Genomic DNA, 19,995 nt, shown 5'->3' on the forward strand with positions numbered 1-19,995 from the left:
TGACTGCTCTACATTAAACGCAGAGTATGTATATGCTGCCGCTATGGATCTCTCTATCAATACAATGAAACAGATGATGCTGTTTGATGACGTTATGAAGAGGAGTGGGATCATGGGAGTTGCTGTCGTCACTGTTAAACAACACACACTGCAAACAGAAATCTGTCTACATGACTCAGAAAGGCATATATCAGATTCACAGTTGAGGTAATCCCTCTAAAGTTTACTGCTATGTTCAGTCACGTTAGCTAACTTCCTTCCTCAGTCTGATATATCATTTATCTTTGATTCCGAATTTACAGCAACAAGAGACAAAATGAGGCGAGTTTAAACTTTGTTGGGATAATGTAAAGACACCACTCAATACACCTTTAAGTGACAGTGATATAGCTTTTATTTATGCTACTTTTACCTCATTTACCTTATTTGGAGTACTACGTATTAATATTAGAATACTCTTAATATCACAGCACATACACCTGATGTGCTAGCAGAGGGTGTGTGTTCCTCTATGTTCTGTATGTTACTGATATCCTGGGCTGATCTTTTATCTGTGTATTTAAAATATATGCCAAGTCTGTCCAAAGGAGCAGAACACAGCAAATTCTAAAGTTTTTTAAAGGATGAAACATGGAAGCAACGGTTATTATCAATGGTGCCTTTCAAAATTGATTAATCAGTGGTCATTTACTTGCTTAACTGAGTAACTGTTTTGTCTATAAAATAGACAACAACAAACTAACAAACTTGTGAATGAAGCCTGTCAGTTTCTTAAAAACCCCATTAAATCAGCAAAAAAAAACAGAAAAGTTTGAACCAATTAATGTTTGACCAATTTTCAAATTGCCAACTACTATGCTGGCTATCATTTCAGATCTAATTTAAAACCATTTTTCAAAATCCAGTGAAACCAGACTGGTGGTCTATAATCACAATAGAGGTCTTTACACAAAACTTGTATGTGTGTCAGTACAGCTATAATGTAAAGTACAGTTCACAGTGCGTCAGTTAATAAATGCAGCTTATTACTAAGAGTTAAGATCAGTCCCTAGTTACCCCATAGCCAGCCAGTAACAACCCTGCCTACATGAAAGGGTACTGTCTCTGTGGAATAGCTAGGCAGATCTGGCGTGTAGGTACAGTAACCAGGGATTATGGGTCAATGGATGGATAGCCGTAAAACAATATGTCTCCGGACACAGCTATGCTGACTTTGTTGCTGGTATATTCTCTGTAGAGTTTAGCCATTGCAGAATATTGCAAACCCTGCTTGTAAGGCTCAGCTGTACACTAGAAAACTTTAACAGGCTTGAAACTGTCAAATGAAAATGTCAAAATCCTGGACATATTGTGTGCCAATGCCAATTGGTATGATTAAAAAATACTCTATTAATTTGTTTTTACTTGATTTGTTAAGTTTACAGTTGCACGTTTTAAAAATGATGCTGATGTATGAAACAAGAACAAGAACTGGACAAACAAGAAAGTCAATCTGAGCAAAATCACAATTATCCAAGAGTTGTTTGCCTGTAATCCAAGAAAAACTGTGGAAGACTGCATCCTGTTGCACTCACTAACCCATGAATAGTGTCAGTGATATGCAGCCCAAATCCTTTGTACTTAATAGTACACAGAGACTGAGGTGTTGCACATGTATCTGTCACACACAACATAATCTGTCAGCCTGACAAGGATACATGAAACAGGTGTGGCAAACGTGTCAGACAAACCAAATACTGCAAACTCAGCATGTGATACGATCACACCACACAAACACCTGACAGGGCTGTTTCCACTGCAAACTGCCTGTAAATACTTCTGTTTCTCTATAAAGTCTGGTGAGATAAAAAATGTGGGACACACATTAGAAGAACTTGTGTGCACTTGAATTTAACTAAATAAATGCTACAAAGACAAAGACCAATTGACAAGCATCTTGTCAACCACAGAAGAAACTTACTGTAAACGGATTTTAAATAATGTCTTATGTTTACCTGGTTTCTTCCTCTCCGTCTGCCATAGTTTCGCCTCACCAACGTCTTGTAGTTGTGGTTCTTCTTGGTCAAGTAGTAGTAAAGGACACAGTCAGCAACACACTGAAACAAGAAATAGCGTGTTATTATGAATATATGGCACTGAACCTGTACTGAACATATTCAAGTATTTACTTGTTTTAGTCAAAATTATCAAGCCATGAACACTTTAAAATTATATGTATACAGCCAGTGAGTGAAGGACTATGTGAGAGTACAATTTTCTTATATTGCTGTTTTTTTTAATCAACAAAGCACTTTTTGTATACAATAGACCAGCATAAGCAGTTCTAAAGGTCTTAAAACAAATAGTCAATAAATATTCACAGCTGTAAATGTTTCATTTCTTTACGGCCTGCAGGACTCAATTACAAGTTAATATTTCACTCTAAGAAGTGATGATATAGAGCTCTGAGGTTTAATCCCAATGGATTCTTGTGTGTCTCACTTTGGGAAAGTTCATCTTTAGTGTACTGCCCTGAAAACACCAATAAAATCAAATCTGTTTGATGAAATGAGAATGTGTGAAACTGCAAGCAGAAGTTTACCTTTCTCTCCAGATAGGAGGCAATCAGGCCAAAGTTCTTGGGGTGTTGGACAAACCTAGAAAGCGATACCAATCATTACTAATGTGCCAAAGCTAAAAATATATTGGTGTAAGTCTAAGGTGGCATAAGGTCGATAAAACATGTCAGCATGACACTTGGGGACAAACTGTGACCCAGACATCTGCCAACATGGGAACAAGAACAACTCACTTCTCCTTAAAGATCTCCTTCTCGTGTTCGGTCCAAACATTCATGAACTGCCGGGCTTTGTACACCTTCATTGGGTCGTCCATCAGGCCGTTCATGTTGATGAACTTCACTCGTCTCTGCTCAGAGTCATACATCATGGGAGGGATGACAGACAGCTGTCTCATCTGTTTCTCGTTGTTCTGTGGAACATGGACATAGAAAGTAGCCACAGTTAGTCGAATAGAGAATAGTGTGCCATATCTAATAAACCACCTTTCCGCTCATGGAGACCTTCTCCATGAATTCATGATGGTATAGTACGTGAAATGCTTCAGAGCTCTTAGAAAACACAATATGTCTCACTTCCATTTGGGCTGTTTCATGTTAGTATGTAGTTTCACTGCTACACTGTAATATAACTAAAAAGATTACTCCAGATAGTACCCACCTCCTGCTCAGACAGTCCATCGATGATTTCTGAAATCTCATGCTCGCTTCTTGCAATTGTTGCAGATAGACCTGTTCCTCTTTGTCCAACCCTGCAGAAAACACAGACAAATGTTATAATTTAACACTTGTATTGTAAATGTCACATTATTTATATCCTGTAAAAAAACGAAATCATTTACATTTTGTTCTTTTCAGAGGAAATCAAATTTGCAAGGTCACAAGGAAGCGGTTCTTTTCCAGCCAAAACGAGAGTAAAATAGCAACCGGAAACAAGTTTGGGAACTTTCAAGGCTCACAGAATCATTGTACCTGTTAATGGATACAAAAAAGTCTCTTTGAACAACTATTAATTGCTTCCTCCTTTACTGCCCAGAAGCCTGTATAAACAGTGCTGACATGCAAAGCGCATAGCGTTGACGCCAGGAAAAACCAGACGCTAGACCCCCACCCTGTCTCCCACCCTCTCAGAGGCACCCAGTCATCATGCACCTCTGCCCAATGTAGGCCATCGCACACCACCTAGTGTCTTCCTATTAGATGATAGCTGAACAGACAACTTAAAAATGGAGGAGTTTTTTTTTATGTCTGGGTGTGGCTAATTCTTGTCAACACTGTTTATACATCAAAAAATTAATGGAGTGAACATCATTTCGTTCTATCATTCCATTTTTGATCATCTCCCTACATAAAGCAGATCTTTCACTGTTTTAAACATAATGTGTTTATTTGGTTCTGTGTGCTGCAATTTGAAATGATGTGACCAACATAGTGCTAGCCAAAGAAAGCCACTGCTATTCAGAAACAGACTCATATTCATCCATTTTTTCCAATCTTGGAGTCAACTCATAGGGCATTAATCCATGCACAGCCAAACATACTGTGTATTGTAGCAAAATAACAGTATCATGTCTTGATGTTGACCAGTGGCAGGTAAAGACTATTACCTCTGGAAGCGCTCCTGCTGCTCTCTCTGTTTGCGGATCTCCGGGAATTGCCTCTCATAGTACTCCCGTGTCCTGCTCTCCTTGGCTTTGCGTCTGGGGTTGTTCTCCATTCGCTCCACCTTCTTCTCCCACGCTTCCATCAGCTGGTCATAGCGCTGGCAGATCTTCTGTTCCTGCGTGCAGAACACAGATAATTGAGTGGGTGTGACTTGCTACAGTTAAAGCCAAAACAAACTTCCAGATAGTGCAAGAATATATATCAAACATCAGGAGAAATGCATCTCAAATAATGTCACATGCATTTTCATGGACTGTTATGTAACTTAAAAGGGCATTGAGATCTTCTGAGAAGAGAGCTAACAAGAGTACAATAGATGTGGTTGCCAGGTCACTGAGCGCAAGAGACAAAGCAGATGCAAATAATGGAAAAACAATTATTAAAATTGACCCATCAGGCAAATCGAGCTACCATGACGTCTTTAATTCCTATCATCTGTAGGGGAACTTGAGTGCATCAGACGCCGCAATTTTGACATACACCTTTTAGCATAGTCAGTGACGCGGATTAACCTGTCTGCATCTGTTTACATTTGTGTTCACGCTCTTTTACAGACAGGTAAAGGCAGTTGAAGTGACAGCAGAGCTAAAAGAGTACAAGCCATTGAGGATTTGGTGGTGTTTATTGTGGGCTATGTCTGTCTGTCAAGTTGCATAATTCAATGTCCTGACCCAGGCACAGTTTGTCCTGATACAACTACACTACTTAACAAAGCTCATCATCAATTATCAGCTCAATATGTAATTAATTTAGATTTATTAACTGGCCTGTTTAATTGCATTTTAATGTTTGTTAACAGTGAAATCTTTAATAACTCAAGTTTAATTAACTATAAATCTACCATTTATTAATGTTGGTTATTGTAAACTGTAGTGTAACATAAAACTAAATCAATTCCAGAGGTGTAAGAGTTAAAATGTCAAGTTCTGATAAGGAAAGAGGACAATACAGCCTCATTTCCACTTTGCTGCCAGGGGCAAACCATTCACCTTCCTCTTGGCATGTGGCCATGTGCACTCTGCCATTGTTCAAAAGGCCCATCTGACCCTGGCAGGGAACAGAGAAAGGTGGGACTACTGAGCCATGGCAACACAAACTGAACCAAGTGTTTCAACATGGGGTGACTCTCAAACCTTTAAATATCACTGGTAACTGAGAAGAACGACAGCAATTTTGCCATCTTATGTCTCAGATCTGTTCTTTGATGTGACATTATTTATTATTATACTGCATTTAAAAGCAGCTCTTGGCCCACATAATGCTTTTTAACAAACAGAGGAAACCAAGGCGTTTCCCAGACTGTAAATACATTAGTGGATTTTTTTTATTAGCAATGCGTGCTATGCGGCTCCTGGCAGTGTAGGTCAGTCAGTTCACCACTCTGAATGATACTGAAATATCTCAACAACTAAAAGATGGGTTGCCATGAACTTCTGTAGACTCTCATGATCCCAGAGAATACTCTACTGACTTTGCTATTTTCCCCAAGCATGAGGCTGACATTTTTGCATAAATGATTGGATTGACTGCTAAAGTTCAGAGATTATGTTGAATTACAATAACTCTGGTGATCCCTTGACTTTCACTATAGGGTCAAAATTTCAATTTGTCCATGACCTGCCCCACAATTACAAGTCCATTATGTCAATAACATGGATATTTTACATGGGCTTCAAGATTAAATATCTCGTGTGTAATATTAAAACAATTTCCTCCGACTGTGTAACACTTTGTAAGCAATGCATTTTTTCATGAATACCTTTTGCAGTTTAAATTTGCAAAAAATACACAAACATTTTAGTATGTTGACAACAATATTCTGAAGCTTTAAGTAAACAGGAAAGCTACAGATCAAAAGATGTCAAAAATAATAATATTTCCTGTTTAGCTGAGGTCACCGAGTCAAAACAGTCAGGTATGTGACAGCTATACTGAGCATGGGAACAGGCGGTGCCGCTAATGTGGCGACCACAACTTCCACTGTGCTTTCCTAACAGCAGGGACACTTACCCTTTGTTTACGAGCATGATTCCTCCTCTTGAAAAACAAAATCAGCTTCTTTCTCATGACTTGGTTGCTAAAAGACAAAAACGTTTATTCAGTGAAATGAAAATATTAAAATGTTTATTCGCATAAGTATTGTGGTATTTACAGTACAAGAAAGCATACAAAGTTGCAAAATGCAAGTGTACCTTTGTAAATGTAAAAATTAAATGAGAGACAGAGCTTGATATCTTACACAACACCCCCATCAAAAACCATTAGGCCATATCATTGTTTATCTTTAATGTGGAAGGTACAAAATACTGGGAACTCTTGTATTTACACATGATGGTGGCTGTGGGGAAAAAACAGTGAGAGAGCTGACCCTGTCAGTGTGGCCTGTAGAGCAGATTCACACAGAGGTGGTCTGATTGGTCATGATAAAAACCTGAGCCAGATGGGCCGCACTCATGGCACACACTGATAAGTGCTTGATCCTAGACGGCCTGGCCTTCAACCCCCTGACACAACCCTACTCCAAACATACCTAATGCAGACACAAGGACGTTCTTTCACTTCCTTTCTCTGTCACTCTCCTTGCTGTCAGAAGGGCAACTCAATTGGGTGACTCAGCAATCAGATTAGACAGTTATCAGCTTGGTTTATCTTGCCGAGGTCAGCATTACCTCTAACACTTCACTCAGCTGAGATGGTTCGTATTGTGTTAGTGTGTTAAGCCTCATGTCCGGAGCACTGTGTAAGACCTCCAGGTGTTGATGACATGAAACTATTTAAAAAAAAACAAAAAAACAAGAAGATACTCACGTCTTGATGTTGTCATGGTACACCTTTGTGTCTGATGGCTGATTGTACAGAGGCTAAAAGGTGAAAAAGCAGAAGAGGAACAGTGGAATAATTATTAGCTATTAAGCAAGCAATGATATCTAAATTGCAACTGAACTCAGCATGACTTTTTCCTGAAAGCTCATGTAAAAACTATTATCAACCATAGATCACATACCAGCTCAACCTTAGGACCAAGACCTTCCAGTATTTTATGGGCCTCTTCAGCTTTTTTCTAGAAAAAAGAAAGAGTTTATATCTTAATTACTAGCATATTCTAAAACAAAGTCACATGGAAAGAAAATGTACGTGGGCTACACTCAAAGAAATATAATATTAATGAGAATTTTTAGTGGATAAAGCATGGAAGCGAATTCTTCAAAATAGCTAAACATGACCATTAATGCAACATCTGACCATTTGTACTGCAATTTATGTACAGTTATGTTTTCTGATGAGGGTTTTGATCTGTAACATATAGACGAAGGGGTAAAGACTCAGGAAAAAACTGTCAATTTAAAGATAATACATTTGAGCACTAAATAATAAAAAGAATATACGTAATCATTTTTAGATGCATTTAATTTGCTCTTTCAGTGTGAACTTCGGCAATTAATAAATTTGAAAAGTAAGCAGTTGCATCTGCCAGAAAGAAGCAATATGCTTAAAAAAAAAAAGGACAAAACATTCCAACTGCAGCAAAGTTAATGGGGATGGCAGCTACAGTTCATCATTAAAATTGTAGGATCATGAGACTGATTCTGAAAAACTGTCCAAAACTTTCCAGTTTTCCCAGGCCTACATTTACAGACTGAGACAAACAACCACAGCTGCTAGACTAAATGCTGTGCACTGAGCTAGAGCAGCTTTGCAGCCTAAAGGGTTAATGGCTGACTGAGAAGGAAGGCGTGTCTCAGCACTCTCGTACCATAACATTGTCTGACAGACATGAACTTCAGTGACCTCCATAAACACACACTCACTTCCCTATTGTTCAGCTGAAATACAGCTAATGAGGCCTGTCTTTGCCCTTGGTTTAATACATTTTTAATTGTTTTTAACAAGACCATTCACTTCAGTAAATCATGTTTACTTTTAAACACCCCTGTCAAAAAAACACGCAAAAACCACCAGACATTCCAACATATTTCCACAGCAAACTGGAGTGAGTATTTTTTTCAGTTTCAATTCAATATAGGTCAAAAAGGCTTTCTTTTAGGTTTCACAGTTCCACAACTTTTTGGAATCAAGGAGAGGGCTGAACACAGATTAATTATCAAATGGTAATAAATGGTTTGAGAGGGGAGACTGCCACTGGTTGGCCATGGTCGCCACGGTTATTCACTGCTGAGGACACACAGCAGACGCATGTGTTCTCAGCTTGGCAAGGCTCCACATGGTTTAAGCAGGTTAACCTGGCTGGTGGTAAAAAAAAGTACAGCCCTTTTGCTTTGAGGATGCACAGCCATGATACATAAATCAAAAGCTGAAACTATTCAAAACACGAAATGGCCAAGAAAAAGTGAGGAGATGAGATGATGCTTTGCAGCAGTGACTAACCCTGTTCTCATCGTAGATGATCTGGACTATGCTGCGGTGCTTGTGCTCCACTGGGGGAGGGGTCACTGGCTTTTCTGGCTCCACTGGCTTTGCCGCTTCCTCCTCCAGTTGTTGCTGAGAAACAACACCAACACAAAACAATTTCACCAATAGCAAGAAATAACACTAAATACATACAAGAAAATGAGGGGGCTCCTTTGCTATCTTATATACGTGACCTATTTAAACATGCTGTATCTTGTAAGAAAAACAGTGGAAAACACAGCCGCATCTACACAGTGATGATCTGATCCCCAGCTTCTGATATCTGAGGCCCATGCAGGCATTATCAGATTACTCTCTAAGGGCTTGTTCAAGTACAACCTTTTATGACAGAACTGAAGGTTTCTGGCATTGAGAATGCTGATGCTAGCAGAGAAGCTGAACTGGTGAGTGTTTGATAGGGCAATGTTTACAAGTTAAAGGTTACGTAAACTTACAGGTTACAAGGATGAGATTATCAGTTCATGAAATACCTTAAAATAAACAAATAAAACCCTGAAAATCTTGGATAAATGCAGACTGAAAACTGAGGAGTGTCCTGTCCCAGTAAGCTCAGCTTACATTCCTATCTAATGAGATGGAATTCCACAAAAGATAGCTGGAGAAAAACAGCCAAAAACTAGATTAAAAACAAGCTAATCAAGACGGGGAGATGGGCTGAATAAAAAAAAGTTTGCAGCTGTAGACATTCAGTTTTTAAGAGCATCTTATTGGGACAAGACATAAAGCAGATAACACAAGATTTTTGAGCCACACATCTGTAAAAGCATCTTACAGTCTTGGTGAATTGCTTTCAAACAATTTGGATGCAAACAAAGTTCAACCGTGGGCTGATAAAATTCCCACATTATGCTCAAAATACAGACATTTTGGGTGCCTGTTAGAAAATGTTTATATGCTGTGTCAAAAAACACATATTACTCATCCTGTCCACTTCTGGAGCATCTCTAGTCAACTTCTGTCCGATATTCTGTTTTAGTCTCTTTAAGGCCCCCTTCCAGCTCAGTCTGCTCTAACAGGCATAAGCATTCGCTAACTACCAACCATGGGCATTTAGGGGGCACTACTGAGGCTGCCGGTGTTGGATCAAAACCTTTAAGCATCCTCGAGAGCTCATTTGAAGGCGGGAATACCATCTGTGTGTACTTTTATGCAGATTGAGCAGTTTGACACTTTCACATATTTATAAAGGCAGCTAGACCTTCTTCATGATAAAAAAAAAATAGCAGCTACACTTTTCCAAAGCATAAAAATATATGGAGTGCAAGGAAGTGGCAGGAATCAGCAGTCAACAAAACTGTGGCACTCTCAGAGAACAAATCAAATCAAATCAATCAAAAAGAACTGGAAATCACACTTAATACAATGTGGGACTTGTGGATGAGCTAGCCTGGCAGACTTAACAGGGGGCCTCGTAACTATTGACGTTTTTCCACTAGCATTTTAGGCTGTGCCGAGTCAAACCTAGCCGCGCTGATTTGCTATTCCATTACCAGTTTTACTGTGCAAGCATCTGCTGTGTTTTACTGTCTTCTCATGTTCGTTTTCAGCTGTTTCAGGAGTCATGTTTAGTTAATGCTGCTGAAAACACAACATTTCCTGTAATGCTGTTTTATATTAAATGCTTTTATATTAAATGACTAACGGGGGGCTTTTATTGTAAAGAAGTTATAGTAAATGAAACATGTTTATAACTGAATTAGCGGAGCCACTTTGATAGCGGTGATTCTTTGATAGCACTGCGGATCGGTACAAGTGCATCACTGGTTTAAGACACACCTTCAAGCAGGTAGCCCAGTTGTGATGGAAAAAACCAAGTGCCAGGCCCACAGATGTAATTGAAAAACGTTATATCAATGAGTAGAGCCTGTTACTATTACCATTAGAGAGAGTAAACACAAAGGTCACTGCTTAGTTAAAATAGCAACTATTGCCAATTTTTCTTACACAACATCCATTGTGTTTGATGAATGTTCAGAGACAAAAGGCTTTATTTTGTAACCAACCTGCTTTTTCTTCAGCTTGAAAATCTGCTGCTCCACTTTCGCAATCTCCCTGTCAACACGGTCCATACTCTGGATCAGCTCCTCCTTGGAAAGTTTTGAGGGAGAAGTGTCCTGGTCTTCCCCCATGTGTAGCGCATGTCCTCCTGGGGACGGGGACTCCACTTTGACATTGAACTGAGACTCCTGGCAAAAACAAAAATGTTCATTTAGCTTATGAAGAAATATAGCATAAGCTCTGTACAAACAATATGATGCCGTCCAGTCCGCACAATCATTTTTCAAACTAAGCGCCATCAGAGGAGTCCTAAATTTTGGAGGGGACAGTATTTCCATATAGTTTACAAAAACACATTGTGACTTTATAAAATCACAAAGACAAGTTACAAGTTCCTTTTTCTTTATGAGGGCAATGAAATTGTACTAGTACTAGTGCTACAAACAATATTGTAGTTAAATAGTGCACAACTATAGTAAGTATAAGTACGTCTCTGTGAGGACAAAAACATTATTGAAACCCAATGTGAATTCTTAGTTATCAAAAGTAAACTAAGAGGAACAAGGCCCACCTTTTTGACATCCACAGTGGCTCTTAAACTGTCCTGTACTGCATGGGTTAGGGGCAGGACAATTCCCCCAGCTGTGGGATTGCTGCGGCTGATGTGGGACTCAGCAACAGTCTCCATGCGAGGGCGTTTAGACTCCAAGGCCTCATGCTCAGACTGGGATGTGATGGAGTGAAACTGCTGTTCATAACCATGGCGTCTCTCTGGAGGCCTAAGGAACAGTAAACAAGAAATTCATGTCAGAGGCAACATCCGGCGGGCTAGATATACAATTCCCAAACTGTAATTTGGGGACAGCACCCCTGAGGGAGACCAAAAGGAAAACAACTCTAAAACACAGTGTGCTATCAAAGTTTTTTTGGTTTTTTTTTCAACTCATTTAGATGGCACATATAATGATGCAGTTATCAGATTTTCAGGCAGAATGTTGGATATTTCAAGTGAAACTTTTACCTTTCAGTTCCAGGGTGGAATTCAGATAGCAAAGATGGTCTTCTCCGACCTTGTGGATCTTGCATGTGAGTCCTATAATCCGGGACGGTGAAATCCTGAAAGAGGTGCAAAACAATTTTGTAATGCTATCTGATCAAGGTCATGACAGTATGAACAGAGAGATTCCTGCAAAGCTGGAACTAGAACAATGGACTTCAAAGATGCAGCAACCAAATCATACTATCAGAAAGGAAAAGTCCTGTCGACAATGGGCGACATACCTGATGCAACAGATATGCTTCAGATCTAATGAATACAGTCGTCTATGCTGACTGCTTTATTCATGCTTTATACATGTAACTGGTACCCAAAGCATCTATTTTGGCACCAGGCCTTCTTTTCTCTCCCAAGTTACTACAAGATTATGTGGTAGGGGTGGGGAATAAAGGCGTTGACTATTTAATTGTAATATCCCCAACTCAAGTTTGGTTAGGGATGTTTGTTGCATGTCACCCCCCTGTAAAATACTCTGCTTGCTTCTATTACTTATCATTGCAAAGAATGTGTGTACATTGGCCGATAACAGCCCCCAAAATCCAGTGTCAGTCGGCCTCTTCTCCTTGTCCATCTCATTTCCTAAAAGCCATCTGCTGCGCTCAATCTAATAACATAGATTTCCAAGACAAACTATACAAATGCAGCTGTGAGTGTAAGACACAGACACAATGTCTGCATTTGGAGGTCTAATTGGTAGATATCAAAAATGAATTAAATGAGCTGATCCCCATATGTTACAATAAGAAAGTTCACACTTTAATCATCCAGTATAGGAGGAGATCCACATGTACCTTACAAAAAGAGCAGAATACCACACTATCATGTCAAACAAATGTATGTAATGACACCCAGTGTGCCTGGTAGCGGGGTAAGTCTTCACTCCTCTTTCAAACAGCTCATCATCGGTCAGAAAATGGATTAAAACCCTTTCAATATGCCAAAGATTTTATCAAAAATCTATTGGGCAAAGAACAACCAAATGTTATCAGCACAGCGTGACCTCCAAACAAACCTGACCAAGCAAATGCAGTTACAGGAAAACTCCAGTTTTTTCCCAGATTTAGGGCAAACAATCCAAATGCCCAGAAATTTACTGCTGACAGTTTTCTGTGAAAGTAAACTTCTAAGAAGTATGTTATGTCATCCAAAACAGCTAAGAAACACAATCCATTTTTTACAGTCAAATCAAAATTCAACTGAAAAGTGAGCTGCAATAAAACATTATACAAACTTTATAAAGCTGCATGACTGAACTGATTATCATAAATATTTGTTAGTACAGACACCATGATTATCCTGATTATTTATTCAACTTAATTACAATTTACTTTGTCCGAAAACTCAATCAATAAATTACATTTCAATTGCAGTTTTCCTACATAGTAAAAATGTTGTTACAGCTGCAGCAACAGAGAGGCCTTAGGCTGAAGTCACATCAAACATGGCAAGCTTGGTGGTGCTGCCACTACCACCCCCAAATTATTTTGTATGGGAAGCTGCATATAAGTCATAAAAAGGTCAGCTGAGACAAACTATGGATCCAGATAACCATTAACACAGGTTTAGAGTGCATCCAAACGATGTTGTTAAGCATATCTGCTTCACTGCAAAAACACTTCATGCAAGCCAACATCAGTATTGCTCAACGTGGACCTGATCTGTTTTAGTTTGTCTCATTGGAGCCCCAAATCATGAAATCATCAATCATTATAAAAGGAATGATCCTTCTTTTGAATGCTAGCGTGCCTCTTGCTTACCACACATGGAAGTACTGAGTGACTTCCAAGACCGTGAATGAAAGAAAAAATAAAAGTACTACATCAGTGTGCAGCACTGACTACAAATAATAACACATATAGCAATGGGCTGCAGTTGAAAATAGAACATATCTCTCAAGTTTAATGACAAAAAAAATAAACCAGCCAAGAATTGGGAGTTTAACAAATGCCCAAATACAGAAAATCAGGCCTGAATCTGCCACAAATCATCCATCACTGTATATGGTACCTACTGTATACTACTTGTATACTGTAGTTACACTTTTACTTATTGATAGATGGCCCTTTGGTCTGTCTATGCAGTAGAAAGACGCATATACTTTGAAAAGGGTGCTACATTACCAGAGAAAACAGAGTGTCTGACTGGCTAAGTCCAGTTGACTTTTGCCCACTCTAGGGCTGTTGTTCGTACAGTTTATCTTTTAATGTATGCATGCTTGACAGATTTAGGGGGGCATTTTTGTTGTGTAATGCTAGAATCAGACATCGGGGGCCACTTATAAGAGCCATTATACATCGTAGAGGAACCACATTGTATGGAAGAGAAAGGGCCACCACAGCTCATAGTCGATGTAAACTTGCCAGCCATCAAGGGTGTCACGATTTCGATTTCAAATCGAAATCGACCGAAATTAAGTCACAATCTCGAAGTTAGAATTAAAAAATGGAATCGTCGACGCTTCCACACCCCCATGTCACGTCTGGTCGGCTTGCCAAGTGGAAAACAACACACACGTGTTGAAGTGCTGCGAGTCAACCTTCTCTAACTTAGCTACTAGCAAAGCCAGTAGCTATTAGCTACAGCCAGCCAAACGGTAGCATGGTGTTACACCATTCCTGTTCGGCTCCCGGGCCGTGGTCGGGAAGCACAGGGGAGATGATTTGTACACTTTATTGCTGTCGCTACTACTGCTACTCCATTCGCTTCTCTTTCCTCTCCATTCATTCACTGTCCACACGTATGCACGCTCCCTCACTCTCGCTCGCCCACTCACACCTACGCACCTTACGCGCACACACACCTCACTCACCGCCCTATTCCTGAAAGGGGCTACGCCATTCTTACAACAATGGCAACTGCAGATGCAGGAGATCCATAGACAGAACTTGAACCCACTCCTCTTTCACTGAAGTCACTGGTGTGGAAGTATTTTTGGTTTCCAGTGGGTTATGTTGACCATGTTTGCATTGTCGACAAAAAAGCCACAGTTTGCAAGCTCTGCAGAAACTAGAAGGCGGATTATTTTGCTGAAGTTTCCAATTGACTGAAGATATAAGTTATCATTACATTATGTTGTTAATAAATGTTTCAAATTTGACAATGTAGTGTGGTACATTACGAACAATGGTCAGATATTATATTGCATAAAAGTCTAGTCTAAAAATGGCATAGCAACCTGTGCTTTAAAAAAATAAATGTTAAAATCTAGAATCAAATCGAACCGTGAACTTAGAATGTCCTACCAGCCAGTGAGGACAGCAGTGCAGAGGTGCCCCGTACCAGTGTGATAAGGGTGCGATGTGCACCATGGAAACCGAAGTGAAATCACTGTGCTGCAGCCAGTTTCATCAAGGCTTGTTTCTTTTGAATGACATTGCTACAGAAGAAGGGGTACATGCATGTGTAACACTGGACACATCGACAGGAGTGGACATGCCTGATACATACAACAAAGCCCCATAACTAAACTGGTGAGAATGATTAAACCTAGTGGGATGAAACAGCCATGTGAGCAGAGAGTTATGTGCAAGAAGTGTTACATTACCAATCCAGCAACGTTACAGAGGAAAAGATTTCAATAGATGTTTTGTTACCCAAAGGTGCTATCAGAGGTTAGCCTAAGGTTTGTGGCTCAAACTGGCAGTTTCTAGGAGTGGCCTTTGAGAGCAACTGGCCCACTGCATCCTCGATGTTGTAGGATATCCATCAAAACCCGCATTTGTCAGTTTTCTCAGGTCACAGAGAACTAATTTCAAAAATAGTTGCAACTTACTACTGCAGAGACAGCCCAGTTTTCTGAAAAGATCATGTTTCCAGCTGTGAACTACCCCTTTAACCTCCAATGCCTCCGGTTAAAGTCATAACAAAAAAGCTGACAGAACTGAATTTACATTATGACTAACACAACTGTTATCTCAAATACAACAGTGACGAAGGAAGGATTTACCTGTTGGTGCCGTGTGCCGGTGAAGGTGTACTGGACAGAATGTGGTGGGTATCGGCTCTGCTCGCTGCTGAAGCTCCCCTGGCTGGGGGGGTAGCCCGAGCTGCTGGACATCCTGGCTCAGTGTAAGTGGGCCGCTGCTGCTGCTTCACTGATCAGAGATCTTAGCTAGACCATGTTCGGAGACACGAACCACCTGCACCAAGACCGAAATATAAAATCCTTCTTTTAAAGTCACTTTTCACATATAAAGATGAATATATCAAAGCCTCTTAAACAGATTTCTGCATGAAAAAATATCTTAAACAATATTTGATTGTACTGTCAAAAAATAATGCTGATTGAGAGACCTACTGCTGCAGCATAGCAAATAACGGTTACTTGATTTAAGGATTCATCTGCCAATTATTTTCAAGATGTATCTATTAATCCTCTAGTTTACAAGATGTTGAAAACTTGAAAAATGCTAATGAATATTTCAGAGCCCAAAGTCAAATTGCTTCTTTTGTCCAATCAACAGTACAAAACCCAAAGACTCTTCATTTATTTTCATAAATGACAAAGAAAGAGCAGGACATTTTTCTTATGGATTAAGAAGTTGGAACTGCTAACTGTTTCCTGATAAATCACGGGAATGATTTTCAAAATAGCTGGCAGCTGATTTTCTTTCAACTGTTCTATGATTTAATTTAATATTTGTAGCTCTACTTCAGCATCAGACAGAAAGCGTAGAACAGGAGATGAGCAATCATGTATGATCTATTGAGCCTATAGTGTAAACACCAAGAACAAGAGGGAGCAACATAAATCTGAGCAAACACTGATTTTATTTGGCCAAGAAATAGGGATGCACCGATCCGACTTTTTCAGTCCCGATACCGATGCCTTGGCTTTGTGCATCTTTCGATACCCGATACCGATCCGATACCATTGTTGAATTAATAATAAAATGCATACCGGTCTCGGAAAAATAACTGCGTGATGGAAGAGAGTACCTTGGCTCTAAGTATTCCAGTAGGCGACGGAAGCCCTCATCATTAACAGCTGACATTGGTTTAGCATCTAAAACAATGAATTCTAAAACTTTCTGTGTTATTGCCAATGCTGTCAAGCTTTCCGCTGGACACTTTTTGTGTTGTTGAAGTGCATCTGCCAAAGTTAGTTGCTGGGCTGTACTGTCTCCTGCTCCTTTGGTTTTGTTGAGCGTGCTCCTTAACATGGTGCTTTTGGATGTGCTTTATTAAATTGGTAGTATTGTATTTTTTTGTACTACCACCACTTGCTTAATGGTTAACTCAACTCTTCCAGCATGTGACACACATACTACTGACGAATGACAGTAGTTCACCTGGAAGAGCATGTACCATGTATCAAGGCTTAGTTCCTACCACCTTCAGCCCAGGTTTGATGCTAGCTGGAGGTACTTCTGCATGTCATCTGTTTTCTCTCTCCCTGTCTTCCTGTCTCTCTCCAGCTGTCACTATAACTTATAAAGCAAAAATGCTCAAAATATGATGAATAAAAAATATTTTTTTTAAAAAAGGCCTGTTCTTCAAAAACAAATGACTGTTAACATAATTTGATTGTTTTATATTTTTATTAAGTCTGGTTTCTTTCAGAGCCATTTCACATGTATGTTGATCTGTTGCCACATTAAAAAGGTTAAACATGGAAAACTTCAGCATTATTCCAAGTGTGCTGCATATGAGAGCCAAACCTTTTTTAATTTCGTCAAACATCAAGAATAAATATATTCACAAAGCTCTGCATCAAGCATTTTGTATACAAACCTTGTTTATGTTAATGGTAAACAATTTAGAAAGCAAAATGAAATTTTGGTCAAATGTTTCTTTTTGCATATGAACACATTTCTCAATAAATTTAGATCATGTTTTTTTAAAGGAAAAATTCACTGTAGGCTGTTCAGTCAAATACTAATCTGTGATACAGAATCATCAACCATCAGTATTTGAAAAGTATCAGTCTAGTTATATTATCCACATGTTTTTTAACACAAAGAGTTAAATGCCTATATGTTGTTTGAAAGCAAGTAAAACCAACCAATTCAATGGTATGCATATCCACTGCCAAATCTAGAAGTAGTTTAGCCAACTATGAGAACAAATTATTACACACACAGACTAACATTATAATCAATTATTGGTCATGCAAATTCATTTCTTACAAAAAAATATGTTGCTTATTAAAAAAGGGGACTGGCAGGGTGTGTCAGGTCTTAGTTTGAATGGTTTTTGATTGGATAAATTCCTCAGTTTTTAATTAACGTCTGCTGCACAGTTGTGGTAAAAAGGTGCCATTTGCCTTTGCATGTTATGACAACCAATCACATGAGCAATGATCATGGTTGCAATTTTCCACTCATGTTGCCATTAGAGTAGAATAAATATCCCATTGTTAGCTGATAGAATTTTATCAATGATTAACAAAGCAATCTACTTGCATCTCACTTATGGTGGCTGGATGGAAAAGAGGAAGTTTTCTTTTAGCACCTAAATATCATATTAGCATGGAAGAGTTGAGCAATGTACAGAGAACCGGAGCCATGAGTAAGGGAGAACTGGAATCATTTTTGCTGAATGTCTGGTCTCTAAATAAAGATGACTTATATATCGCAGAACTGATGTCCCAGTACTTTGCAACTGAACAAACACACAAGATTTTGTATTTGGTCCGATTTATTTATTGGTAGCAAAAACATGCTACCAAACTAAGACAGTTAAAGTTACCACAGATTGATTTAGAACAAAAATCACTCTGTTTTTAGGCTCTTTCTGTTATTAATCAAAATAATCCATTGTATGCATCTGTGTTCTGGGGGCTCCTCCATTTCTATTCTACATCTGCCATTGCTGCTTGAAATGACGCTAACGCTCTGTAAACTTGATATAATTTGCTCCATCTCTAGCCTGAGTTAATAATTGGCCGGTCTAATGTCATCGATTACATCTATGATATAAATGTCGTGCTTTAAAATGGGGAACTTGAAATGTACTGTAAAGCAGCAGCCAAATATTTACCAGCATGTCTGGCTATCAATTAAACAGGAAACAACTTTGTTGCACTGATGCTGCTAGGGGGGACTTTGTCATCTTTCATATGAGGTCTTGGTCCTTACGCAAATCTTCCACAAATTTTTCTTTATGTATTCCAATCTCATTATTTGTTCCTCTGTGCTCCCAATGGAAGAGGGCAATAAGCAGACCTCCTTGGTACAGGCCTGTGTCACAGCATCCTTCTGGTTAAGGGAGAAAATAAACCCATGAACATATGTTTGTTTTTTCTTCAAAGCAACTGTGTAAGCTGAAAAATATTGATATACTTATTCTCAGAATCAGTTTTTGCAACCACTGTTAGTGACCTTATTATCCATGACGTGCTTCTCAGCTTTGTTCCTTCCTCCTTTTCTAATAACTTGCAAAATCCACGGTGGGAATCATCTAATGGACCGTTTACAGATACAATTTTAGTTGTATCCCTGTTTTGTCCGCTTGAACGTGGAGCATAAATGTAGATAAAATAAACTGTGGCTTCAGTACATTCGCTCCTGGGTGTTCCCCTTCCTCTGCATTTCAGCAGTCTTTTTTTGAATTTTCCGACGTGGTTTAAGAGATGCAGTCTCACGATATAAAAATGACTCTGCTTTTAGTCAGTCTTCGTCGTTTCACGATGACATGCTATGTGAGGTTCATTTTTAGCGATCATTTATATTAGTCTCTGTGGCTATTTCTCTGTAAACCCAGCCGCCATGGTGAACTTCATGTCCATATACGATGCCTTGCAGTGAGACATACTGCTGCTATGTGTTGTTATTGTTGTCTTTTTACAGCATACAGTCATATCAACGCAATGGGATTTGTAGCTTATCTTGGGGGATGGGTCCGTTTCAACAACAGATAGTCTTTCCGGAAATGCACCATACACATATACAGTATTCAAGGTAATCTTTAAAGTATATGCTACTTTTACACTTTAACGTGATAACGCGACGTTTAAGATGTTGTTGTTGTCGCTAGCTAGCCAACTTAGCCCGTATTTCACCTTTGAATTCTCAACCACGTCGCCATCTTGCAAGGCAGATTTTCAGCGTAGACCCGGGCGCTTAAATAGCGTGCTAATTAAACATGTTGTTTTGCTGCATATAAGCGATATGCACTCACCTCATATTTAGAAAATATACCGATGGGAGAGAAAGGTATCCCTGGGCAGAATTGTATGTCAATTGTTGATTGTAAATCCGCGGGACGTGCGCTGTGGACGACTAGGCAGACTGAAGGCTGCGCCGCATTTGTCGGTCGGTATCCTGACAGGGTAAAATAAATTGTC

At 39.3% G+C, this 19,995-nt stretch overlaps 1 protein-coding gene across 5 annotated transcripts in view; it reads right to left on the minus strand.

Annotated features, from left to right (window-relative positions):
* ncor1 (nuclear receptor corepressor 1) overlaps positions 1–19,970 on the minus strand; it is a 51,928-nt gene extending 31,958 nt beyond the window's left edge. For all 5 annotated transcript variants that reach the window (XM_030437399.1, XM_030437398.1, XM_030437396.1 and 2 more), the window contains exons 1-14: positions 19,830–19,970; positions 15,655–15,847; positions 11,673–11,767; positions 11,223–11,430; positions 10,657–10,839; positions 8,609–8,722; positions 7,227–7,283; positions 7,031–7,083; positions 6,233–6,299; positions 4,165–4,337; positions 3,219–3,309; positions 2,792–2,970; positions 2,582–2,636; positions 1,995–2,096 (exon numbers count right to left, since the gene is read on the minus strand). In XM_030437399.1, the coding sequence (XP_030293259.1) occupies positions 1,995–2,096; positions 2,582–2,636; positions 2,792–2,970; positions 3,219–3,309; positions 4,165–4,337; positions 6,233–6,299; positions 7,031–7,083; positions 7,227–7,283; positions 8,609–8,722; positions 10,657–10,839; positions 11,223–11,430; positions 11,673–11,767; positions 15,655–15,765 (1,488 nt within the window). In that variant the 5' untranslated portion in view covers positions 15,766–15,847; positions 19,830–19,970. The remainder of the gene's footprint in view (positions 1–1,994; positions 2,097–2,581; positions 2,637–2,791; positions 2,971–3,218; positions 3,310–4,164; positions 4,338–6,232; positions 6,300–7,030; positions 7,084–7,226; positions 7,284–8,608; positions 8,723–10,656; positions 10,840–11,222; positions 11,431–11,672; positions 11,768–15,654; positions 15,848–19,829) is intronic.
* Between the last annotated feature and the right edge of the window lie 25 nt (positions 19,971–19,995).

The sequence above is a fragment of the Sparus aurata genome, chromosome 13 (assembly GCF_900880675.1).
Source record: "Sparus aurata chromosome 13, fSpaAur1.1, whole genome shotgun sequence".
Classification (NCBI taxonomy): Eukaryota; Metazoa; Chordata; class Actinopteri; order Spariformes; family Sparidae; genus Sparus; species Sparus aurata.